Source organism: Ovis canadensis, chromosome 6, assembly GCF_042477335.2.
Source record: "Ovis canadensis isolate MfBH-ARS-UI-01 breed Bighorn chromosome 6, ARS-UI_OviCan_v2, whole genome shotgun sequence".
In the NCBI taxonomy this organism is placed as follows: domain Eukaryota; kingdom Metazoa; phylum Chordata; class Mammalia; order Artiodactyla; family Bovidae; genus Ovis; species Ovis canadensis.
The window spans coordinates 60,706,958-60,734,487 of record NC_091250.1 but is presented as its reverse complement, the minus strand read 5'-3'; the positions used below and the strand labels follow the sequence as shown (position 1 = coordinate 60,734,487).

The 27,530-nt window shown below is 41.5% G+C and overlaps 1 protein-coding gene across 1 annotated transcript in view; it reads left to right on the top strand.

Moving 5' to 3' along the window:
* CCDC149 (coiled-coil domain containing 149) overlaps positions 1 to 27,530 on the top strand; it is a 116,712-nt gene that overhangs the window by 19,253 nt on the left and 69,929 nt on the right. The window contains exon 2 of the mRNA XM_069592997.1: positions 26,221 to 26,382. Within this exon, the coding sequence (XP_069449098.1) occupies positions 26,221 to 26,382 (162 nt within the window). The remainder of the gene's footprint in view (positions 1 to 26,220; positions 26,383 to 27,530) is intronic.

Below are 27,530 nucleotides of genomic sequence, written 5' to 3'. Positions count from 1 at the left end.
GTATCCTGCAACTTTGCTAAATTCACTGATTAGCTCTAGTAATTTTCGGATACTATCTTTAGGGTTTTCTATGTACAGTATCATGTCATCTGCAAACAGTGAGAGCTTTGCTTCTTCTTTTCCAATCTGGATTCCTTTTTTTTTTTTTTTTTTTTTCCACTTCTCTGATTCCTGTAGCTAGGATTTCCAAAGCTATGTTTAATTGTGGTGAAAGTGGACACCCTTATCTTGTTCCTGATCTTAAGGGGAATGCTTTCAGTTTTTCACCATTGAAAATAATGTTTGCTGTAGGCTTATCATATATGGCCTTTACTATGTTGAGGTAGGTTCCTTGTATGCCCATTTTCTGAAGAGTTTTAATCATAAATGGGTGCTGAATTTTGTCAAAGGCTTTTTCTGCATCTATTGAGATCATATTGTTTTTATCTTTCAGTTTGTTAATATGGTATATCACATTGATTTGTATATATTGAAGAATCCTTGCATCCCCAGAATAAACCCAACTTTGTCATGGTGTATGAGCTTTTTGATGTATTGCTGAATTCTGTTTGCTAAAATTTTGTTGAGGATTTTTTTCATCTAGGTTCATCAGTGATATTGGTCTTTAGTTTTCTTTTTTTGTGTCGTCTTTGTCTGGGTTTGGTATCAGGGTGATGGTGGCCTCATAGGATGAATTTGAAGGTGTTCCTTCCTCTGCAGTTTTTTGAAAGAGTTTTAGAAGGATAGGCATTAGCTCTTCTCTAAATGTTTGATAGAATTCTCCTGTGAAGCCATCTGGCTTTTGTTTTTTTGGGAGATTTTGGATCACAGCTTCAATTTCAGTGCTTGTAATTGCGTTGTTCATAATTTCTATTTCTTCCTGGTTCAGTCTTGGAAAATTGAACTTTTCTAAGAATGTGTCCATTTCTTCCAGGTTATCCATTTTGTTGCCATATAGTTGTTTATAATAGTCTCTTATTATAATCCTTTGTATTTCTGCATTGTCTGTTACAATCTCTCCTTTTTCATTTCTAATTTTGTTGCTTTGATTCTTCTCTTTTTTTCTTGATGAGTCTGGCTAAAGGCTTGTCAATTTTCTTATCTTCTCAAAGAACCAGCTTTTGGTTTTATTAACCTTTGCTATTGTTTCTTTCATTTTTCATTTATTTCTGCTCAGATCTTTATGATTTCTTTCCTTCTATGAATTTTGGGGTTTTTTTTTTGTTCTTCTTTTTCCAGTTGTTTTAGGTGTAAAGTTAGGTTGTCTATTCAATGTTTTTCTTGTTTCTTCAGATAGAATTGTATTGATATAAGCTTTCCTCTTAGAACTGCTTTTGCTCCACCCCATAGGTTTTGAGTTGTCATGTTTTCATTGTCATTTGTTTCTGGAAAATTTTTTTATTTCCTTTTTGATTTCTTCAGTAATCTGTTGGTTATTTAGAAACTTGTTGTTTAATCTCCACGTGTTTGTGTTTCCTACAGCTTTTTTCTTGTAATTGATAGCATCTCTTAGCATTGTGGTCAGAGAAGGTGCTTGATATGATTTCAATTTTCTTAAATTTACTGAGGTTTGATTTGTGACCCAAGATGTGGTCTATCCTGGAGAATGTTCCATGTGCACTTGAGAAGAAAGAGTATTCTTCTATATTTGGATGGAATGTCCTGAAGGTATCAATGAGATCCATGTCATCTAATGTATCATTTAAGAGTTGTGTTTCCTTATTAATTTTCTGTTTTGATGATCTGTCCATTGGTGTGAGTGGGGTGTTAAAGTCTCCTATTATTATTGTGTTACTGTCAATTTCTCCTTTTATGTCTGTTAGTGTTTGTCATATTGAGGCGCTCCTATGTTGGGTGCATAGATATTTACAATTGTTATGTCATCCTCTTGGATTGATCCCTTGATCATTATGTAGTGTCCTTCCTTATCTCTTATAATCTTCTTTATTTTAAGGTCTATTTTGTCTGATATGAGGATTGCTACTCCAGCTTTCTTTTGCTTCCTATTTGCATGGAATATATTTTTCTCTCCTCTCAATTTCAGTATATATGTGTCTTTAGATCTGAAGTAGGTTTCTTGTAGACAGCATATTTATGGGTCTTGTTTTGTATCCATTCAGCCAGTCTGTGTCTTTTGGTTGGAGCATTTAATCCATTTACATTTAAAGTAGTTATTGATATATATGTTCCTATTGTCATTTTCTTAGTTGTTTGGGGTTGATTTTGTAGATCTTTTTTCTTCTCTTGTATTTCTTGACTATGTAAGTCCTTTTATCATTTATTGTAAAGCTGGTTTGGTGGTACTGAATTCTCTTAACTTTTGTTGTCTGAAAAGCTTTTTATTTCTCCATCAATTTTGTTTTTAACTTTTATTTTTAGTTTATTTTACTTTACAATACTGTATTGGTTTTGCCATACATTGACATGAATCCACCACAGGTGTACATGCAATCCCAAACATGAACCCCCCCCCACCTCCCTCCCCACAACATCGCTCTGAGTCATCCCAGTGCACCAGCCCCAAGCATGCTGTATCCTGCATCGGACGTAGACTGGTGATTCGATTCTTACATGATAGTATACATGTTTCAATGCCATTCTCCCAAATCATCCCACCCTCTCCCACTCCCTCTGAGTCCAAAAGTCCGCTATACACATCTGTGTCTTTTTTGCTGTCTTGCATACAGGTCATCATTGCCATCTTTCTAAATTCCATATATATGTGTTAGTATACTGTATTTATGTTTTTCTTTCTGGCTTACTTCACTCTGTATAATCGGCTCCAGTTTCATCCATCTCATCAGAACTGATTCAAATGTATTCTTTTTAATGGCTGGGTAATACTCCATTGTGTATATGTACCACAGCTTTCTTATCCATTCATCTGCTGATGGACATCTAGGTTGTTTCCATGTCCTGGCTATTATAAACAGTGCTGCGATGAACATTGGGGTGCATGTGTCTCTTTCAATTCTGGTTTCCTTGGTGTGTATGCCCAGCAGTGGGATTGCTGGGTCATATGGCAGTTCTATTTGCAATTTTTTAAGGAATCTCCACACTGTTCTCCATAGTGGCTCTACTAGTTTGCATTCCCACCAACAGTGTAGGAGGGTTCCCTTTTCTCCACACCCTCTCCAGCATTTATTGCTTGCAGATTTTTGGATCACAGACATTCTGACTGGTGTGAAGTGATCTCCATCAATTTTGAATGAGACCCTTGCCAGGTACTGTAACCTTGGTTGTAGATTTTCCCTTTTCAATACTTTAAATATATCCTGCCATTCCCTTCTGGCCTGCAGAGTTTCTGCTGAAAGATTAGTTGTTAAGTATATGAGGTTTCCCTTTTATGTTACTTATTGCTTCTCCCTTGCTGCTTTTTAATATTCTTTCTTTGTGTTTAGTCTTTGTTAGTTTGATTAGTATGTGTCTTGGTGTGTTTCTCGTTGGGTTTATCCTGTACGGGACTTTTTGTGCCTCTTGGACTTGACTATTTCCTTTTCCATGTTGGGGAAATTTTCAACTATAATCTCTTCAAAAATTTTCTCATACCCTTTATTTTTCTCTTCTTCTTCTGGGACCCCTATAATTCAAATATTGGTGCACCTGATATTGTCCCAGAGGTCTCTGAGACTCTCCTCAATTCTTTTCATTCTTTTTATTTTATTCTGCTCTTCAGAAGTTATTTCCACCATTTTCTCTTCCAGCTCACTAATTCGTTCTTCTGCTTCAGATATTCTGCTATTGATTCCTTCTAGAGTATTTTTAATTTCAGTAATTGTGTTTGTCTCTGTATGTTTATTCTTTAATTCTTCTAGGTCTTTGTTAATTGATTCTTGCATTTTCTCCATTTTGTTTTCAAGGTTTTTGATCATCTTTACTATCATTATTCTGAATTCTTTTTCAGGTAATTTGCCTATTTCCTGTTCATTTATTTGGACTTCTATGTGTCTAGTTTGTTCCTTCATTTGTGTGGTATTTCTCTGCCCTTTCATTATTTTCTTTTAAGTTATTATGTTTGAGGTCTCCTTTTCCCAGGCTTCATGGTTGAATTCTTTCTTCCTTTTGGTTTCTGCCCTCCTAAGTTTGGTCCAGAGGTTTGTGTAAGCTTCATATAGGGTGAGATTTGTGCTGAGTTTTTGTTTGTTTGTTTTTCCTCTGATGTGCCAGGTGGAGTGAGGTGGTAATCCTGTCTGCTGATGATTGGGTTTGTAATTTTGCTTTGTTTGTTGTTTAGACGAGTTGTCGTGCACAGGGTGCTACTGGTGGTTGGGTGATGCTGGGTCTTGTATTCAGGTGGTTTCCTTTGTGTGAGTTCTCACTGTCTGAGACTCCCTAGGGTTAGTTCTCTGGTAGTCTAGGGCCTTGGAGTCAGTGCTCCCACTCCAGAGGCTCAGAGCTTGATCTCTGGTCACGAACAAAGTTTCCACCAGTGGTTTGTTATGGCATTAAGTGAGATTAAAACAAATATCCGAAAATGAGAAACCAAAGATGAACCCCAGACAAATGGCAGTTACAAAATCAGGCAAATAATAATTAAAATGATGAAATATACACATACACATATACACCCATGAGCAAAGTGAAAACAGTCCAACAGAAATAAAGTACAGTAGGTTGACCTGGAGAAGAAAGTAAATCAAAACCTATATTTACCAGTTAAGAACAAAACTAACTAAAGAACAAACTGGAAAACAAAACTAAAGCAAGTTGTCAAGTGGGCGATAAAGCAATGAAAACAAAACTAACCAATATGTTGAGAGGAAAGGAAAGAAAGAAAAGATAGAATAGATATGCAAAGTTAAATAGAGGTAGATGAAGAAGATTTATATATGCATTAAAGATTCACTGCAAGGGGAAAAGAACAGTAGGAAAGGCAAACAAAGGAATAAATATAGAAAAAATATAGTAGGTTTTTTAAAAAATTAAAATTATAAAACAGAGAAAAGAAACAGAAGAAGAAAGAAAAAAGGCAAAAAAAAAAAAAAAAAGGAAAATTCCACAGAGCTTCAAAAGCCCAATGTAGAGGCAGAGGTTTATAGCAACAATAAAAAGTGTGACTGAATATACGTATATACACATACACCCATAAGCAAAATCAAAACAGTCCAACAAAAATAAAGTGCAATAGATCTTCTTGGTGAACAAAGGAAACCAAAATTATATCTGCCAGAACAAAAGTAACTGAAGCACAAACTGGAAAGCAAAACTAGAGCAAGGTGCCCATTGGGGGATAAAGCAATGAAAATAAAACTAACAAAATGTTGAGAGGAAAGGGAAGAAAGAAAAGAGAGAAAGAATAGATATGGTGAGTTAAATAGAGGTAAATTAAGAAGATTTATATACATTAAAGATTAACTGCAAGGGGAAAAGAACAGTAGAAAAAGCAAACAAAGGAATAAATGTAGAAATAATAATAATAGGTTTAAAAATTAAAATTAAAAAAAGAGAGAGAAAAAAAAGGACAACTCCAAAGAACTGCAAAAGCCCAATGTAGAGGCAGAGGTTTATAACAGCAATAAAAAATGTGACTGAGAAATAAAAAGCTCAAAAGCCTAATTAGATTTCATAGTGCCAATAAAATTAACCACTACAACAGAGGGGGGTAAAAAGGAAAGAAAAAGAAAAAAATCAGAAAGAATCTACAGAGCAAGTCAAAAGATAAGAATAATAAATGTTTTTCTTGAGTCACTGCTGTCAGAGTCCTTTCCCTCGCTGGGAGTCACAGTCCACCTCACCTCCCTAGGATGCCCTCCAACACTGTGCTGATCTCTGGACCTGCTGTGGGGGCAGCTCAGATTCTAATCTGGTCCTACTCCTGTGTTCTTGTCTCCAATGTCCACAGCTATCAGAACTAGTGTGTTTTCCTTTGTGGGAGCTCTCAGTGGCCTTTTATATAGTCCATAGACACAGAGTCTGCCTAGTTGATAACGTGGATTTAATTTGCAGGTTGTAAAGCTGATGGGAAGGTTTTGGGTCTTCTTCCATAGGCTCACTGACCCTGGGTTTCAATTGTGGTTTTATTTCCACCTCTGCATGTGGGCCGTCCAGTGGGGTTTGCTCCTGAGGCTGCCCTGGAGGACTTGGGTTTGCCCCTGTGAGGGCCAGGTGTGGAGGTGGTGCAGCTGCTTGGGTCACAGGGATTCTGGCAGCACCAGGTGCTCAGGGGGATTGGTGGTTAGGGCAGCAGGAAATAGAGTGCTCTAGAAGGGTATGAAAACCAGTATAGGCCAGTAAGCTCCAGTCTTTCTCTGTAGCTCCACTCATTCAGGCACTTAGAGGGCTCCCTTGCCTGGGGTCCTTCTCTGTTGTTTGGTGTATCAGGCACATAGAGGGGCCCCCCAGCTTGGGTCCTACGCTGTAGTTCAGTGCATCAGTCACTTAAAGGAGCACCTGGGTGGGGTCCAGCTCTGTAGTTCAGTACCTCAGGCATTTGATGGGCCAGCCTTGCTATTGTTCAGCTGCCGACGCTGGCAGGTGGGGAGAGAAAGGCTATGGTGATGGCTCCACCCCCTACTCATGACTCATCAATATCACCTTGCTTCCATGGCTGCCAGGCTCTCCTCCACAGGCGTTTCCCACCACAATCTCCTCCCTCACCTCCCCTCAATCTGTCTCTCCACTGTCAACAGCAGCCCTCGCCCTGTGATCTCTCCATACTCCCCAAGCTCCAGCTCTCAGCTGCTGCACCTTCCAGGGGTCCCTCGTCCCTGTCCGGGGTATGTACGGCTGCAGCAAGGACTTTCTGATTCTTATTCCATTTAGGCTGCCACAGATCAGCTGTTTCGCTCTCACCCGTAGATGTTTCTCCTCTTACTCAGACAGTTGCCCCGATGTAGGGATCGGACCCCTGCTTCAGTTCCCCACCCACCGAGGACAGGTCCAGCCCTACTAACACTTCTGTTTTTCCCCGTAGTTCCTTGTTCTACCAGGTTTCTCGCAGCTCTATATATTCTTTTCCTCTGGTCAGGTACTCCTGTCCGCTCTCAGGTGGTGTTCTGCATGCACGTCTGTGTCTGAAGGTGTATTCCTGATGTATCCGTGGACAGAGATGTACTCCGCGTCCACCTACTTCTCTGCCATCTTGTTCTCTATTTTACTATTTTAGATGGGACTGGTTTGTTTCTTTCTGTAATTTCCTTAGTATCTGTTGTTTGGGGCATATCAGTATATTATTTAGTATTAATTTTAACATCATATCAAAAATAACAGTGGTTTAAAATACTCCTTGGAAGAAAAGTTATGACCAACCTAGATAGCATATTGAAAAGCAGAGACATTACTTTGCCGACAAACGTTCATCTAGTCAAGCCTATGGTTTTTCCAGTGGTCATGTATAGATGTGAGAGTTGGACTGTGAAGAAAGCTGAGCGCCGAAGAATTGATGCTTTTGAACTGTGGTGTTGGAGAAGACTCTTGAGAGTCCCTTGGACTGCAAGGAGATCCAACCAGTCCATTCTGAAGGAGATCAGCCCTGGGATTTCTTTGGAGGGAATGATGCTAAAGCTGAAACTCCAGTACTTTGGCCACCTCCTGTGAAGAGTTGACTCATTGGAAAAGACGCTGATGCTGGGAGGGATGGGGGGCAGGAGGAAAAGGGGACAAAAGAGGATGAGATGGCTGGATGGCATCACTGACTCGATGGACGTGAGTCTGAGTGAACTCCGGGAGTTGGTGATGGACAGGGAGGCCTGGCGAGCTGCGATTCATGGGGTCGCAAAGAGTCGGACACGACTGAGCGACTGAACTGAACTGAAATAAGGTAGAATTATCTGTATTTCTCACTCACATTGTTGAAAGACAGAGGGAACTAAAAAGTGCCTACCAAACTGAGAAGGCATCTTGAGACCAAAAAATGAGACAAACACTTCCATGGAGTCAATGAATCAGTTTAAGTAAGTGTTAGTCACTCAGTCATGCCCGACTCTTTGTGACCCCATGGACTGCAGCTCACCAGGCTCCTCTGTCCATGAGATTTTCCAGGCAAGGATACTGGAGTGGGTTGCCAATGGATCAATTTATTATAGGGTAATTTACTAACAGGGTGGAATAAGGGAGATGATGATCTGGAAGCATTTGCAGCTGCACCTGTACCACCTCGGGGCCAGGGGACAATTTCATAGTTAAAAGGGTTTTGCGGTAGGTGCTGGGAAACAGGACATGCATGAATGAGTAACTCGTTTCGTGGGCACAGGGAATACGTCAGTGAAAGTCTTCATCATTGTTTGGGGACTAACAGAGCATAGAGGCCACCTGGTCCCAGTGCTTATTAAACAATATCTATTAACTACAAAGCCCTTAATGACAGAGAAGTGACTTATTGCACAGGACAGTTCTGGGTAGAGTTAGCAAAAGGACAGGAGAAACTTTCAGGGCTCAAGATGCCTCCATTTTGCTAACAGCCATACACACAGTAAGTCTGGAGGTAGACTGAGCTGATATGGTGGCTCACTACTTGTCAGGGGTCCATATAAAGGAGTGTATCTTTCCTCTTAAGGAAACTTCACAGAAGTCCCAAAGGACACTTCTGCTTCCATCTTACTGATCAGCACTTTATATGTATAAAGGGAATCACAGGGGCTTCCCAGGTGGTGCTAGTGGTAAAGAACCCGCCTGCCAATGCAGGAGATATACGAGACATGGGTTCAATCCCTGGGACAGGAAGATTCCCTGGAGAAGGACATGGTAACCCAGCTCAGTATTCTTGCCAGGGAAATCCCGTGGACAGAGGAGCTTGGCGGGCCACAGTCCATAGGGTCAAAAAAAGTTGGACTGAAGCAACTTAGCTGGCACACACACACAGAGGATCACAGAAGTACCTACTTCTGGGGTTTCACTGTGGGACAAATGAGCTCATATGTATAAAGTGCCTGGTACACAGTCACTAGAGGACACCTGTGTTTTGACTGATGCTTCTGTGGTAGTACCTGGTCTCAGGGTCAGAGTCTTACTCAGCATAACCACTGCCCTCCATATCCTTTTAGGTCTTGCTGCCTCTGAAATGTTATCTCCTTTTGGAGTGGTTGGCCTGGTCGTGTATCTAGCAATTAGCAGTTTGTTGCTTCTGTCTGTGGTGATACTGATTACCACCGAATTTTCTTTACTAAAAGAGAGATGTCCGAACCTTGACATTACCTGTATCAGTAATGTTTGGGTGTCCTTCTTCAAAGAATCTTCTAAGTGTCGGGTTTTAATTCTGTTCTTGCAGAAGATTAAACACTTTATTATCATTTAAATGCTATCCTGATAAACGGTGATGAGAAAAGTAGTGTTGGTGGTGGACAAACTGACTGTCAAGAAAAGCCAGTATCGATACAATTATTCCCAACACTGCCTTGTGGTCCATTAGTGATTTGTAGCCAATGAGGTTTTTGCCATCTTCCCTGAAAGCCATAATTAACTCAGGTCGCCCACAGGAGCCCTTCACTAACATAATCAACTCATTTGCACAGTTATTAGTCAGAGAAACAGACCTGGACAGAGTCCCTGCCTTAACAAGTGTTTACAATTTAGTCTGATCTCTGAATCTCCAGTGATTTGAGTCACCAGGATTGCACACCCACTCGTGTTCCAGAATGAATCTACCTCACTTTTTGCTGTGGGGCTGAGTTCTAAGCTGACAGTTCTTGTGGAGGAAAATTTCTCACTAATCAGTACTGCCTGGAGTCAGTGGAAAGAAATAACGATGAGGATAGTTAATTTGAAGGAGGAAATTAACGGTGCTCAGAAAAATATGAGCAAGAAGTAGAGAGGAGGGAAAAAAACACCTTCCAGCCATGAGACTCAGCTGAGCACACCTTCATCCTGTGGGCAGAAATTTGGGCCCAAGTGGCTCTTTAGCAATGACTCTGTGGTTCTCATCCAGAAAGAACCACTGGGGGAGCTTAACGATCACGATTGGTTGAAATCTTCGCAGATGGTGGTAAGAGCTCTATTTACTTGGATAATTAAAATGGTGATGGATTTGCATGGCTGGTTTCAAGATTTCTAGTCTGCAGATGACTGCCTGTGGGGCAGACGGGGATGGAACCCCTCCTTGCTTTAGAGTATCTGCACCTGACTCAAGTTTCAGAGCGATGGGAGCCAGGGAATATTCCCACAAAATGCTCCATCTTGAGTTGAATCTTCATCTTGAGCACTCTGACCCTCTTATGGAACTGTTCATCTCATCAGGGAGATACTATCTTTCAGAAAGGCAAGGTCTGCTGACAAACTTAGGAACAAAGATTGTTTTCTTTCTTTGAATGGGACAGACACAGTTCCCTTGATTCTTTCGATACTGTGATAATTAATAAGATTGATGCCTTTGGATTTTATTGAGTGCTATTTTTTTAAACATGTGTTGTCTTATGAAATCTGTAGACTCTTCTGTAAGAGAAGCAGGCCACTGCAGCAGAAAAGGCATGGCACAGGCCTGTGTTCAAATCCCACCTTTTTCACGTACAGGCTGGATGCTCTTTTTTTTTTTTTTTTAATCTCTTAGCATCTTGATTTCCCTATCTGTAAAAGGGGGTAATGATGTCTACCTTTTGGAGTTGTGATAGGGATTAATGATTTATACATGCAAAATGATGAATCATCTTTGGGCAGAGAGTAGCTTTCAAAATGATGGTTATTCATACCATTGTTTATAAAGGAGGAAATGGAAGCTCAGAGTGGGTGCAGGGGTTTGCATGGTCTAGCCAGTGGTAGGTAACAGCAGTGAACCCACATCGCACCCTAAATCCCACCTGCCATGTTGCTTTTATTAATGGCACCTTTGTATCCCCCAATTCCCTCTTGCTACATGATGGTCCAAGAATCAACTCTGTTAGCAAATGCCACCCCTTTGTACTCCTGGCACATCTATAAAGTGAGTGAAGGCATTGCCACTGGTCCCTCTGCTTCTGATATTTGGAGTCAGAGCTGAGAGGTTAAGATCTGATAGGTAGGGATGGGGGTGCCATACTGGGGAATATTGGGGTCTTTTTATGATTTCTTTTTTGAGAGAAAAGGAAGTGGAGCCACAGCATCTTTACAGCGTTTAAAGATAGATTGATCAAATGTTGTCCATGCTTGGCTGCCTTTTTACTGTCACCCAGCCCACAGGGGGAGCCCTCTGCAACTGAATCGAATTATCATCATATAATGGAGTAACCACAGGACCTACTAATATCATGACATTCCCAGTGTGAATGTTACGTGTTATAATACCATTGCATATGTGAGGGTTAGTGACGTGGGCTGTCACCTGTGTCCAGTGTACCACAGGTTCTTGGCAACCTGCATGGAAGAGAGAGAACCTCAGATACATGGGTAGTTCCCCCCGCTGCCCAAACTTTAAACATTTTTATTTTGTATTGGGGTATAGCCAATTAACAATGTTGTAATAGTTTCAGATGAACAGTGGAGGCACCCAGCCATATATATATAGATGTATCCATTCTCCCCAATACCCCCCTCCCATTCAGGCTGCCACATAACACTGAGCAGAGTTCCAGTACCTGGGTGGTTTTAATGCTCCATGCTGAACTGCAAACCAGCATTGTATGTCCCACCCTCAGCATCTTGGCCCATGGTAAGGTTAGAAAGATAGCCTAGCATGAGGGAGAGAGCACATTCACTCCAGGAAAGCAATGATTTTTAAAAATATTTGCTCTCCTCAGCAAATTCAAGGGGGTTTCCTAGCCCACGTATGGCCAACTGGAAGGAAAGCTGATCTTTTTTCCTTTTCATTTTCTCATTTTTATCAGCCTTAAAAGAATAAGGTTACACTCTTTGGAGAATGAGAAGATGGGGAGAAAGGAGAAAGGATAAATAACAGGAGCGAAAGGATTGAAATAGATATTCAGACGAACCTTCGTTATTCATAACTCCAGTTAACCGAGACTATCAGTGAATTTCACATACCCCCCAGCTACTATGGTTCACATTATAAACTCTTCCAATTACCTGAAATCTCACTTAACTTAAATTTCAGCACATCCCCTAGGGCATGTGATAATCAAAGTTTGCCTGTCGAAAGTAATACCGGAGAGGGGAACCGCCATGGTAACTCTGAGAAAGATAAATCATAAAAAAAAAAAAAAAGAGTCATCTTAGAGAATGGCATTAGAATCATTAGGTTACAAACTTGAAATTGCTGAAATGTTATCCAGAAATTACAGAGGCAATCACAGATTTAGAAAAAGACTGTGGCAATGGACAGGCAGCTGTACAGTTGCACATGGATGGGAAGGACCCACACGAGGCATGGGTTCCTGGTATGCGGCTGGGGTTGCGGAGGCTGGAGGACTTCCGCCAAGTGAGCATCAGTGTGTGGTCAGCCCCACATTGCATGGACCCTATAGATGCCCACACTCAGTCTGGGGAAGTTCTAAGTATATGTGTATCTCCAGGTGACAGTCCTGTATGTCCGTCTGGAGCAGCGATTCTTCAAGACCGCAGAGGATGGAAGTGCTGAATGGAATATATGCCCAGATGATGAAGGAAGTGCTCATTTTAAGTGATAAAAATGAGCTTAAATACAAAAATTTTGATAATTCTATAGGAGCTATTATGTGCCCTCTCTGTACACATCAAGTTTATGTAAAACTGGTCTTTTTCTCCCCCTAAACTTGATGCTAAAATGGGATTTAGAGATTTAGGTTTAATAATAAATTGATGGCTATCTTACTAAAATTTTGTATTACAAATATCATACTTATAGACAATGTGTATTTTTTTTAGATTCATGGGAACTGAAATTCCTTTATTTCTCAAATATTTGGGGGGCACCCACTCTGTGGGTGCTGTGCTTGGCTCTGGAGAAGCGAAGGTGAATGAGGTGGACTCTGACTGCAAAGAGGCCTCAGTCTGTGGGGAGGCAGGTGATGGTGATGCAACATATGATGCTCTAATCAAGGGGTACCCGCAATGCTGTGTGACTGGCAGGAGCCAGCTCTTACTCTGCTCTGGGATGGCAGGGGGCTTCCCAGTCAGGGACTTGTGAGCTGGGTCCAGGAGCAGACAAGAGAGAGGTGAGGGAGAGCGAGTATGGGGCAGCAGTAAGTGGGACTTGATAGACCCATGGCTGGTGGGGAAAGTCAGGGAAGTAGATTGCAGCCAGATATCGAAGGGCTCTTGTTTGCCACTTCCTTTAATAAAGATATTTTTAAAGAAGAGTGACAGTACCGGATTTATGGTTTTCAAAGGGACCAGTACCTGGGCTAGACAGGTGAGCAAACAAATGATGATCCCAGCTAGAAATCACTGGGAATTCTGGGAATGGAGGGACTAGCTTATTTGAGGTTGGAGAAGTCATGTTGATTGTTGACTACTGTTTACCTGGCACTGCTGAGTGGATGGGGAGGAGGTATTCCTGGATAGGGGAGAGAGGGTAGGGTAGGAAGATGGTGATAGCAGAGTAAAGTGCAGCGGGGGGCCAGGGAAGGAAATCCCTCTAAGAAAAGAGTGAGTGCACTCTTGAGAAGTTTCTAAATTATTCCCAGACATGAACCCTTCAGCCATGTGTGTTTATCATCACGCCGAGAAACCTTTCTGGAATAGCAGGCCATGTTCTTGTAGCGGCTAATGAGAGAGAGCTAACCCAATCCCATCAGTAAAAGCCGCCAAGGACCACGAGGCACTGTTTAACAGAGAGGGTCACTTGGTGGAGAGGTCCCCTCCCTGACACCCCGGCTACCTTCATCTCTCTCAGCCGTTATCTGGTTGTAAAGCCATCCAAATAGTAATGTAGTATGTCAGATAGTCATTTAATCATTATGATCTTCCTTGTAGCAATTATGACTTGCTTTATTGCAGATAACAGTAAATGGGCAGATAAAAGTCACTCAGTGATGAAAACTGTGGGTCTGAGTTCTTAAGATGAGAAGCACAAGCTACCTTCAAGTATTTGCGTGGGGGCATGAATTAACATCAACAAATGAGCTATGAGCTCTGCTTTAAAATTGTAATTGAAACGCAATTCAAAAGAAATCTATTTTTGAGAGGATAATAAAAACATTTCATGGTATCTAATATACATGCCAAAAACTGGGCATATTTTTCCAAGTTTATTCCATCCGTGTCTCACTGATCACCCAGTATACTTGGTATACTTCCTCCCTCCAGTTGGTAGGTTCATGTGCTCCTGCAGCTGTGTAAACTTCACCACCATGTATGTATTTGTGTGAGTGTGTGTTGAGTAGAGGCTCAAAGATTATTTTAAATAAAAGTTGGTATTTAATGCCCACCATTTCTTTTTCAACCTTCATTCATGAAGCACTAGAAGGGGAACCTTAGTGAGTCTGAGAAATCAGCTCAATAGAAGGCATCCACTTAGGTGTATGTATGGTTAGGCCACTCAAGATGCCTGTTCTCTTGCCTTCTGTACAACCCCTGCCTGACCAGTGCCTACTTCACCTACACCTTTCTCACCAGACTGACCTTCCTACATACTTGCCCCAGGCCCCAGCTAGTGATTGGTCTTATGTGTGCCTGTGCTAGTTTCCCTGGTAACCTGACATCACTTCACTCTATAACCAGCAGTCTTCCCCTCCCCCTGGAACGAGGCCTGTCACTAAGTTCTGCCCACCATCTGCTACACACCGTGGGGTGTTGCTCTAGGACCTTGCTTCAGATGAGTAAGCTCCCCATCCGTTAAACCACTGATGTCTCTGTTGCTGACTCCAGGGTCTTTACTTGGTCTTGTAGGCCTGCGGGGAGCTGCCCAACACTAGATTATTTGTGGTGAACACTTGCTGTTTTCTCACTTCCCTGCATTCATTTCTCTTTCTCATCAGCACCCCAATTTGGAAGGTGTTACCACTGGATACAGTCTAGACAGGTCAGAGGGATACAGTCTGGGTGTCCTGTCCCCTGGGCCCAGAATGACTCGTGATCAGCTTTAGGCCAGTTGGAAACACGCTTGACTTGAGACGTAAAGAATCTGAAACATAACGGAGTTCATTTCCACCCTATTCAGTCACCTCTTACCCGACCTTCCTTGCATTGAGACCTGGTGGGTCCTGGCCCTGCTTCCAGCCTCCGGAACCATCTCACTGCCTGCCTGTTTCCAAGTCTTCTCTGTCTTCCTACCAATTCCACGAGTCCCAGTATCCTTGAGCTTCCTGGTGGCTCTGATGGTAAAGAATCTGCCTACAATGTGGGAGACCTGGGTTCGATCTCAGGGTTGGAAAGATCCCCTGGAGAAGGGAAAGGCTACCCACTCCAGTATTCTTGCCTGGAGAATTCCATGGACTAAGGATCCTGGCAAGTTACAGTCCATGGGGGTCTCAAAGAATCAGATACGACTGAGTGACTTTCACTTTCATTTTCACTTTTTCATCCTTCCAACACATTCCTAGGAAAGAGTGTGGATTACTGTTGCCTGAAACCAAAGTTTCCTAACAGATATGGGCAAAGAACAGTCTGCCTTCACTACTTATGACCTTCATGATGAAGGATAAATTAACCTCTTTGGGCTTCAGTGTCCTTATCTTTAAAATGGGGCTGATCAAACAAGCTATTTCAGGGTTAAAAAAAAGTGTTTAAGGCAGAGCTTTGAGCATGATTTGGAAAATAGTAATTTTCACTCAGTAATGGCTGTTCCACTTACTCTTATAATCAAATAAAGGTCTTCTTACTCCTAACAGTGCCTGGCATATAGTAGACATTCAAAGAACACTACTTTTTTTTTTCTTCCCCTCTCCGAAAACAAACTTGCCTTTTCTGATGTAGAGAGCAAATATCCCTGGTGTGTACACCACAGATGAACTTGATAAGCAGAATTACACCCTGACTGAAGAGCGGAAATGGGGGCCTAAGGAGAAGCCAGTGTATATCCCTTGGCCCCACCCAGATGACCGGAAAGTGGGGCATTTGCCAGTGCCCAGTTCAGCTCAGCCCTTTGGAGCATGGCTGGGTGGCCTTGTGACCCAGTTCCCATCCCCTCATGTGATTGTGATACCAGCTGCTAAGGCTGAGGCTAAGCCCATGCATGCATCTGATTGCCTAGGTAGCACCTTGCTTATCAATATTGCATTATGTAAGGTGATCGCAGACCCCCCACATTAAGAAATAGCAAAGCCAGTGTGTTCTTTGTAGGCCTGACAGTTCAGATCAAAACAGGATTCAGAGGTGTGTCTTCAGTGGGGGCCCCGAACCGCAGCTCCTTCCCCTCCCCCATGAGCTTGGTAGCCAGTTCTACCCAAGCTGCAGAGTCCAAGATAATGTACACCACACGCTGTCAGAGCAAAACTGTCTTTCTAAGAGGATTCTTAATGTCACTCCTCTATGCAGAAACCCTTGGGGCTCCTGCCTGCTGAAGGAATGAAATCTGAACTCGTCAGCAACACTTCCAGGCCCTTTCTGACCGGGCCAGCATCTATCTCTGCTTCCGTCTTCATCTCACACAGCTTTTATCCCCGCCCCTCCACTGGAGCCAGCCCTGGGTGCTGCTCGCTGTGCTGACAATGTGTCTTCCTGCTGCTCACCTTTGTGTTTCTCTGTGGCTGTTTCCCTGCTAGGGGTATTGTTTTCCCATCACCACTCCTGTCACAGCTCCACCTATCCCCAGACAAAATTTATCCATCTACTTATTATTCTTCAGAATCCATTTCAGACGTTCACATCTTCCTCCAGCTCTTTGAGTACCTTCTTTGATCACTTGGCTCATGATAAAAAATAGTAGTAATAACAATGAAGGTGGATACAGCACTTGCTATTTTAAATGTTTTACACATGCAAGTGCTTTCAGTGCTCGCATCTGCCCTGTGAAGATACTTTAATTATGCTCATTTAATAAATGGTATAACTGAGGTACAGAGAGGCTGAGTAATTGATAACTAGTGAGTGGCAAAGCCAAGATTTGAATATAGGCATTCCAGCTTTTTCTGCCATGCTATCAGCTGTTACTCTGAACTGCTTTTCTCTGTGTTCTGGGAGTTTTGTTTTTGCTGTTTTATAATATTTAACATATTATATAGTTAGTAACTATTCATGAATGATGATGAGGCTACTTACTATCATCTATTATTATCTCTTTTCTTATAGTAATAATTATTATTACTATAAAAGTACTAGGCACAATTCTAAGTCTATAGGCATTTGTGACTCCCTAGCCAGGAACATGTGCCTTAATTAGGTAATGTGAAAATGGTGCTAAACTTGGAATGAGAAGAATCTTCAGTTTAGATTTTAGCTCTGGCGTCTACTTGCCAGCCTTGGATAAGTCAATTTACTATTCTGAGTCTCAGGTTCCTCATTTATATAATGACACCCTGAGGTCTTCACTAGCTATAAGTTTGAGAATCTGTAAAATGGGTTCAGTATCACATGGGTCACAGATGTGTTGAAGATGTAGTAAGATTAAGTTTTCTCGTTCATTAGCCATGTACCATGTACTGTTCTTAGCTTTGGGGATCTGGATGAAACATCACATTCTTGCTGCTATAGATGTGGAGATGTTACAAGTAAATAAATAATTAGTCCTATAACTCAAGGTCAAGTGGTAAGTACTATGAAGGAAGGTAACACAGTATAAGGAGATTGAGAATCTCTTTCCTAAGAAGGAGACGTGACAATAGAAATTTGAATAAAGCCAGGGAAGAAGCCACGCAATCCAAGCAGAGGGCAGTGCAAAGGTCCTGAGGTTGGAATAGGCTTAATGTGGTCAAAGCTAGCAAGGAGACCAGTGAAGATGGAGAGCCCTGCGCAAGGGGGAATAGAAGGACTTTGGACTCTGTTTCAAGTGTGATGCGAGCTTTTGAACCACCATATGTCACCATGTGCTTTCATTTGAAAAGCATCTTTCTCGTTACTATTTGGAAAATAGAGGTGGGTAGAATGAGGAAGTAGAAATAGGAGGCTAGGGCCACAGTCCAATCAAGAGATGATGGTGACTTGAAGGAGGATGATAGGGGTAGAAGTGGGTGAGAAGCATTTGAATTCAATATGTCTTATGAAGATAGCACCCATAGGATTTGCTGATGAATACATGAGGGCTGGGAAAGAAAGAGAAGAGGCAAGGGTGAGTCCAGGGTTTTCATGGAAAACCAAATATGGTTTGGTTTACCAAGAGGGCAGGTCTGGAGGAGGGCAGGTCTGAGAGAATATCAAGGGCTCATTTAAAATGCCCCTAAGATGCTCAAATAGAGGCACACATTGGATAGCAGAGCAGGAATACAGGAGAGAGGTCTGAGCTGGGTACCAATTTGGGTAAAATCAGCACAGAGATGACAGTGAAAGTCATTGGACTGAACGAGATTGCCTTGATGCAGGGTTGTTAGGGGTGGAACTGGAGTTAGTCAAGAGGGCTAGGCCTGAGTTACGACTTAGACAATTATGAGTTCACTGCTCTTTGAAAAATAAAGTGTCTTATGCCCACGATTCAGCTGGTAAATAACCCAGTGTGGGGAACTGCCCATCATCTGACACTCCACTAGCAGAGCTCTTGGGGACATGGGCTTGGCTGAACAGTGAGTAGGACTGTAGGTGGCCTCTACCTCTTCAGCCACTCCCCATGAAACGCGATTGAAAAGGCCCCGGGATAGAAAGCCCAGAGATAAAGCCACACACCTAGGTACCCCTTATCTTTGACAAAGGAGGCAAAAATATACAATGGAGAAAAGGCTCTTTAACAAGTGGTGCTGGAAAGACTGGTCAACCACCTATAAAAGAATGAAACTAGAACACTTTCTAACACCATACAAAAAATAAACTCAAACTTGACTAAAGATCTAAATGTAACACCAAAAATTATAAAACTCTTAGAGAAAAACATAGGCAGAACATTCTCTGACATAAATCACAGCAGGATCCTCTATGACCCACCTTCCAAAATAATGGAAATAAAAACAAAAATAAACAAATGGGACCTAATTAAGCTTCAAAGCTTTTGCACAATGAAAGAAACTATAAGCAAGGTGAAAAGGCAGCCTTCAGAATGGAAGAAGATAATAGCAAATGAAACAACTGACAAAGACTTAATCTCCAAAATATACAAGCAGCTCATGCAGCTCAATTCCAGAAGAATGAATGACCCTATCAAAAAGTGGGCCAAAGAACTAAACAGATATTTCTCCAAAGAAGAAATACAGATGGCTAACAAACACATGAAAAGATGCTCAACATCACTCATTATGAGAGAAATGCAAATCAAAACTTCAATGAGCTATCATCTCATGCTGGTCAGAATGGCTGCTATCCAAAAAATAAATGCTGGAGAGGGTGTGGAGAAAAGAGAACCCTCTTACACTGTTAGTGGGAATGCAAACTAGTACAGCCACTATGGAGAACAGTGTGGAGATTCCTTAAAAAACTGGAAATAGAACTGCCATATGACCCAGCAATCCCACTGCTGGGCATACACACCGAGGAAACCAGAATTGAAAGAGACACGTGTACCCCAGTGTTCATCGCAGCACTGTTTACAATAGCCAGGACATGGAAGCAACCTAGATATCCACTGGCAGACAAATGGATAAGGAAGTTGTGGTACACATACACAATGGAATATCACTCAGCTATAAAAAAGGATGCACTTGAGTCAGTTCTAATGAGATGGAGGAACCTGGAGCCTATTATTCAGAGTGAAGTAAGTCAGAAAGAGAAACACCAATATGGTGTATTAACGATATATATGGAATTTAGAAAGATGATAACAATGACCCTATATGCAAGACAGCAAAAGAGACACATATAAAGAACAGATTTTTGGACTATGTGGGAAAAGGCGAGGATGGGATGATTCGAGAGAATAGCATCGAAACATGGGTATTACCATATGTAAAAGTGCAAGTTCAATGCATGAAGCATGGCACTCAAAGCCGGCGTTCTGAGACAACCCAGAGGGATGGCGTGGAGGGGGGGGGGTCAGGATTGGGGGACACATGTACACCCATGGCTGATTCATGTTGATGTATGGCGAAAACCACCACAATATTATAAAGTAATTAGCCTGCAATTAAAATAAATACATACATTTTTTAAAAAAGAAAGAGCCCCAGGAAGGCTGCCTGTCTTCCAAACAGGGTCTCAAAATACCATGAAATAAAATGTATTGTTTTCAGTTACACAATTATCTCTAAGAGTGTCTTGTTAAAAATATGGTTTGACCCAAGAGAGGTGATTTGTGGAATTGCTAATAATTTAATTGGTACCAATACAGAATATTAAAAAGAATCTGAAATTTATAATTAAGAGCCCTAGTTTGAGCTGACAGTTGTTAGCATTGTGACTTTGAAAAAGACAATCTCAGCTATCTTGTCTATAAAATGGGGAAAGCAGTTTTTGTTAAAATTGTCATATAATGTTGCCTATCAAATGAGAGTGTCTGGGAAAATGTTTTGTAAGCTTTAAGTGCTGTAAAAAAAATAATACCTTCAATTTTGATAATGTTTCCAAAGCCAAATATTAATATCATACCTTGCATTTCAACCTGCCAGTAATCTCACTGAGGTAGGCAGAGCAGGTATTAATTAATCTGAGTTGCACCTCAACCCCAAAGAACTGGTTAATTCTATTACATAATGGCTTTACCCCCCAGCTCCATTCTTGCCTCTCTTAGTGTCTTTCACTAAATATTTGTTGAATGAATGAATAAATGTACGGAGTAACTTGTTATAGAAAAGTCAATTCCAAACTTTAGAATGGCAGTCCCAGAATATGTTGAAAATATGCATAGAAAGTGTGTTTGTTCCTTCACACATATTAACAGACAAACGTTTCATGAAATAATACTTACCTTTACTGCATGGGCTCACACTATTTTCTGTTCTATTCTGGTTTTGTTTTTGTTTTAAAGAAAATGAGGGTAGCAGCTGAATTGAGTTCATTACACAAACTGATGTATTGTGACCCACAATTTGGAAGACACTGTTATGGAAGATGCTGGCAGCTGGGAACCTTGTTCTTTGCAATTGGGCAAGTCACTTGGGTTATCTGGGAGGCTTATCCCTGCTCCAGTGTTCGTGCTAATTTTCAAGAATAAAAGCATTATGAGGTGATGGGAATAGGCATGTAAGCATTGTGGCAGCTTGAACATGTACTGCATGTAACGTATTTTCAGTTTTTCCTTGCCTATATACGGAAATAAAAATCTAATAATGTCCTAGGTTTGGATAATTAATTGAGAAAGATTTGATTTTTGTCACAAGTGTGTCTTCGAGACTATATAGAGATTTGCAAGGGTGACTTTAAAATAAAAGGCAGTTTCTGTATCTGATATCCTTGGCCCCCAGATATGTTTCTGAGGCAGGATTTTTGGCATCTGAAAGGAAATGCAGTAAGTGAAGTGTATATTGTGTATCAACCCCAGTAGACTTCTGGGCAGCAGCAAATAATCAAACACATTGATTTGTCTTCAGCAAATGTATGAATATTCACAATCAGTGGCATAAGACAGTAAAAACCCTCACATCAGCTGAGGTCACTAACAAGATGTGAACACATTTTCAGTTTTCAAAACTTTGGGCGTTTCAGAAAAACCCATAAGGGATTGTGGAAATTATGTCTTATTATCCAGGTATCATGCTTTTCCTTCTCAAAATCCCCAGGATCATTTATCCATTTAAGAGACCAAATGTTTGGCTTGGTGCCTAACACATACAAGACACCCAGAAAGTATTGCCTGAATGAATGATTGAGACCAACTATAATTTATAGAAAATTGTTGCAACCAAGCCTTTCGAGAAAACAGCCTCTAGTCTTATCCCATTTCCTTTAAGTGGATAGAAACCTTGTTGCCTTTACTTGGCTCCTTCACAAGGAGCAGAGGAGAGGGATGCTCATGAATTCTTTGTTTATTTTTTCCTTCTTCCTTCAGCCCTTGTATCTAGTTTTAGAAGAGGGTGGGTGAAGAGATTCTAAACATAAAAGGAGCTAAATTTAAAATTCCCCTTTCTTAGTTTCCCTATGCTGAAAATACCAACTAGATGTAGTAACCAACTCCATGAATATTCTGATTGTTTTTTCACGGAATGCTTGGTTTGTCAGAAATTGGGGTTTCACAAGCTTGGCTATACAAAGACTTGGGTTCAGATTCTAGCTCTATTAAACCCTTAGCATATTACATAAACTCTTTCAGTCTCACTTTCTCATTTAGGAAATGTACATTGAAATAACACAGTAACCCCCCTGCAGTGCTGTGGGAATTAAAGGAGATCATCCATGGAAAGCATTTGACATAAAACTATGGTTTTGTTGTTGCTAACAGCAATAATAATAGTGATAATAGCAATCCTCATCATCATTGTGGTAACTCACTAGAAGCACAGAGCAGGGCAGATTTGATCTCCCCAATCTGGCTACCTTCATACTCTGCTCTGGATCGTGTTAGTCAGGATGGGCTAAGGTGTGCTCTGATAATAAACACCCCCTAATCTTTGTATCTTAACGGTACAAAAGTTTATTTCTGGATCACACAGGTTACTCTGTGGACCTAAATGACTTCAGAGCAGTTGTCTGCTGTGGTTCCATGATCCAAGTTGTGCTGGTGATTCATACCTTGACGCTTGGGGTCATCCATCCTGGAACTGACTCGTAGTCCTCCGGTTCCCCTTTCCTGTATAAAGCAAGTTACATGGTTCTGCCTTACTCCAAAGCAATGGGGGAAGAACAGTCCTGCCAGATGCCTGGAAGTAAGGAAGAACGAGAAATACTGGCGAGAGGTACTAACGACAACCACGCAGACATTTAGCCTTTTCTCACTCTGTCGTAGATGGTTATCACAAACACAGTGGTTATTGCTTTGCCCTGACAACCCTTTCCAACCAAGTGGCTGTCCTGAAGTTACTGCTGCAGGTGATCTTTAGAAATCATTGAGCTAACTCTGCCCTAGGTGAGGTAGAGGAGGCAATTGCTAGGCACTGGAAGTGAGTCATGCCTCCTGGGTTGGAGCCCTGCCCCCAAATGTTTTCCCCAGCACCCTGCACCCCAGTGATATTAGATGAGATGTTGAAATCATGGGTTCCTCAGGTTAGGAGGCACTCTTGGGAACCCTGCTCATTTTCCAAGAGTGGAAACAGACCCAGGCAGCATGAGTTTGTTTTGTTTCCCGTTTGCTGGGGCTTTCCCAGGGTCCCAAAAGTCATGATTAGCCCATCACTTAACCTACATCTGCATGGAGGCCTCCTGGCTCTGCCTGGTCGTTTGCTACTGTCCACCACTTCCATCAGCCATACTTATCCTCCTTTAGAAGCGGAGACGCCCCATACACAATGATTGGCTTGTCTCGCTTTCTGTTCTATTTCTGGTCCCTTCTAAGGCTGAGGCTGGACCTGTGCATTCCCTGGTTGTTCAGAACGACCCATGGAGGAGGATCTTCAGCACCTTTTTCTTTCCTTTTTGTCATTTGTTTTTTGTTTTCAATTGGAGGGACAGGAAATAGGACAATTTAGCAGTTGCTACCACAGGGACTAAACTGTTACCATTTTAGAAGAATGAGAAATTCCGTCCCATTCCCCAGTACACCCCACCCCACCCCCACTCCCATATACCTCCCATAGTTTCTATTGATATTTTAATGAGACTGCATGTAGAAGCTCTTTGGCCAGATGGTAAAATATGGTCCCTACTTGTACTTGTTCAGAACCCTTCTGTGCTATAAAAAGGGGGCTCAGACAGCCCTGAATGGCCCTGAGACAGGCTTGTCTGGAAATTCTGGCCTGCCGCTGGCCTTTCAGTCTCTCCAGACTATGTTCATTGTTTCTGACTTCACAGTGTGAAGCTGAGGCCTCCAGAGCCTGGGTTTTCAAAGTACACGTGGAGTAAGAATCACCTGTGCCATGTGCTAATAGCAGATTTCTGAGCCAACCACCAGAGGTTGACGATTTGGGCAATATGTGAGCTGGGGGTGAGCAGTCTGAGCCCAGGCCCAGAAATCTGCATTTTCACAAGCATCCCAGGGTAACATAGAGCAGGGCTCTGGTTGATGCCAGTGCACCAAGGTGGCAGAACTACAGAGGAGGTGTCCCGTCTTCAGCCAGAGCGACAGCACTTGGAGCTATTTTATAAATAAGGCTTAAGCCTAAGGCTTGTTCTGCTGATAGAAACAAATGACATGGAATAACATTTTTGCAGTTCACCATTCTAGACCACAGTAAGCAGAAGAAAGAACCATCCAGCAGTGGCTTTCTCAAGACCATACTTTTCTTGAAGTGGCTTCATCTTTATACAGAATGAGTTTCTTATGCTTTGATGAAATTTATAATTGTCTTGTTTTCCACACCCTAAAGACAACCAAACAGCAGCAATGCTGCTCCTCAAATCCTTGATCCCTGAGTCTTAGGCACCTCTGTGCCTGTTTTCTACCAAGTGTCTTAGATAGAGAGGGGATGGGTGTCTACTTCTGTTCTTTACAGCTTCCAAGGCCCAGTGTGGGTCATGCTTTGAGAGAGAAACGGCTTCTCTCTTGGACCCTCACAGACTGCAGTTCAAGGTTAGGGAACTTGAATTCCACTTTGCCAGTAAGTGGTGGACCTTACCTGGTTGCCTTCAATAGACCAGATGTGACTCTAACCTTGCCTGCTTCAGCTTATAACGTCTACACATGATTGTGATTTTCTGCCCCAAAGTGGGAAGAATCGGAGTATATGTGGGCCCTTAGATTTGGATCTGAAGGGACAAAGGCAATTGTCTTTGTGCCACTGGTACTAATAGCACTGCCAACTGAAGCTGCTGATCACAGGCAAAGAAACGAAGGCGCGAGGGTAGATCTGTTAAACTGTGTGTAAATGGTATTTTTTCCTGTGAAATCTCAATACCTCCCTGAGGACACTGCTGTTCAGGTTTTTGAGCTACTCTTCTCTGATATTTACACGTCGGGGATTTTACTCTGGAGAAATCACTGTGGCAACAGAACCATTTGCCTCCACGAAGACGATGTCAAAGTCTTAAAATCTGGGACGTTTTAAGGCAGGATTCCAACCTCATTACTGCCTGGAATAAGATTCATCCAAGGTGGAAGTGTCCTCTCTTAGAACTCAAATCATCTCAGAATGGCTTTTCTTTCCCCTTTGTTTTTGAAGCTAAGCAATTACTTTTTTTTTTTTTAAGGAAAAAAATGTGCTAATGCACAAAACTCTCTTTTTCCCCTTTCATTTATTTGAAATTGAACTTAACAAAGTCAGTTCCAAGCAAGCACTATATATGAGTAATGCTTTTTGTCCATAAAAGAGCATTGACTCGAATGGTATGGGAGTGCTGATCCTCTGTCTGCTTTGTGTGAGCGTCCGTAATGACAAAGTGCTCATGTCAGAGTGTATAATGAAACTATAAATTGTTTTCATGAATGCTCTGAATTTGGTCTTTTACGGGGCAAATTCAAAAGGTATTTAGTGCCACATCTCACATATGAGAATAACACCAGACGGTGCAATAGACCCAGTAAAAGGACAGAATCCCAATCGGGCTCACGCTGGCCCAGGTGGTGGGTGATTGTCAAGTGAGGGTCTGTCCATCATTGGGGGAGTGGGGCAATGGAGGGACGAAGATATCCTGCAACTCTGAGGAAGAGTTCCAGCAAGATGGATAATTCAGTGTGACTAAAATATTTCACTCATAAAATTGGTCTCTGGGTGGTGGGTATTTGCACTTGAATCCTGGAAAAAAGTGTGCACCTCTGCCCGATTTTAGTGAACAAAAACTCTCAAGTGAGAAAATGTCTGCTGGGTTGCATGGGCAGGTGCAATCTATTGTAGTAAAGTATAGTTTGATCAAATTATTTTTTATTACATTTTTGGTATTTTTTAAAATTATAGAAATAATATAGGTGTATTCTAGAACATTTGGCAAACATAAAAAAGTATAAAGATTAAAGAAAACATGCAAATAATTTTGCTACCAAGAGATAATTATTAGTAATATACAGAATTTTTACTAAATTTATGTTATGTTATTTTGTAAAATTTTAATAGAATTTTAACAGTCTTATCAGGATATATAAATACCTTTTGAAACAAAATTTGGCATCCTGTTATCTATTTAACTATGGAATTGTTTAAAAGGATTGTGCTCTTTAACTTACCAATTATTTTCCCTGTCTCAGTTGGCCAAACTTCACGAATGTCCACGGTTTTGGTTCTGTCACAAGGGCACTGTGTCAGGTACTTTAGCAGCCTTTGGGCTCGTGTGTCATTGAATGACAAATGTCTCTGGGTATATGATCTCTGAAGACAAAAAGCAACAAAGCAAAATCAACCCTGCAGAGTGTGTGAACTCCAACGCGGGTGAAAGGAAGGAGGCTTGATGACAGTTCTGAGTCACATGGATGTGTTTATTCTGCAGTACCTGGTGTGTAAAAGGAAGCTGGAGAGTAAGAAGGAAGCCCTGCTGATCCTTTCCAAGGAGCTGGACACATGCCAGCAGGAAAGGGACCAGTACAAACTCATGGCCAATCAGCTTCGAGAGCGTCACCAGTCCCTGAAGAAGAAGTACCGCGAACTCATCGTACGTATTACGTTATGGTGATGTCCCCGTTTCCTTGTGGAGATAGAAAGAGGGGCTTTAAGCATGCGATCTCTTCTAAAGAGGGCTGAATCCAGACAGTTTCCAAATGGAAAGACATGAAAGTCTTTCACGTTATCAGGACATGAAAGTCATCAACCCCACTTCCTCCACACCCAGTACCGTTTGCTGGTTGATAAGTGTATGCTTCCGGATACTTGCTCTGGCAGCCGTGAATGTACACACGTATCTGAATGTGTCTGCGTGTGCCTTATTTACTTATTAATGAATTGTATGAAGCGTTTTTTTTTTTTTCTGGAGGATTCATGTTATAAATCTATGCTAATACAGAAGCCACTGACTAGCTGCATGTGGTCAAAGTTTCATTTTGAATTAATTAGAATTAAATAAAATTGAACACTCAGACTCGTCATATTTCGTGTGCTCAATCGCTATAGTTGGCTGGTGGCTACCGTATGGGATTGTGTTGATATAGAACATTTCCATGCTGGCTGCTATATTGGACAGTTAGCTGTGGGACATGTCCCTCATTGCAGAGACTCCTATTGGACAGCTTTATATAAATGTTACTCTAAAACTTGCTCTTTTCGCTCAGCACTTTATTTTGGACATCTCTCTAGGCCATATATACAGATTTAACTCATTAAAAAAATATTTGCATAGTAGTATTTCCATAATTTTTAAACCTTTCCCTCTCCTGGGCAATTAGATTTTCTCTAGTTTTCATATGGCATAATTTTTAAGGATGCAAATTAAAATGAATTGGAGGATACCAACTGCATAGTGCTATTTTGCGTTCTCACTTCGTATTTTCTCACTTATGCCATCTCTTTTTTAAGTGCTGACACTATTGCTTACATTTAACCAGCTTTGCTTGGGGTCATTGAATTGTCCTCAACAGAAATACAACAGAAAGATTCCTAAGGTTAAAGTAACGTTGACTTGCATGAGGACTGCATCAGATATAGGACTACTGTTTCTTGAGCATTTATCATTTACCTGAGATATTTATGTATTCCCAGATGGCACATGAGGGACAGAAATTATATCCTTTTAAAACAAAAATCTGATAGGGCTAGAAGTTCTCAGTTAGTTTTCTTTTATTTTGGGCATATCCTGTCCCCAAATTG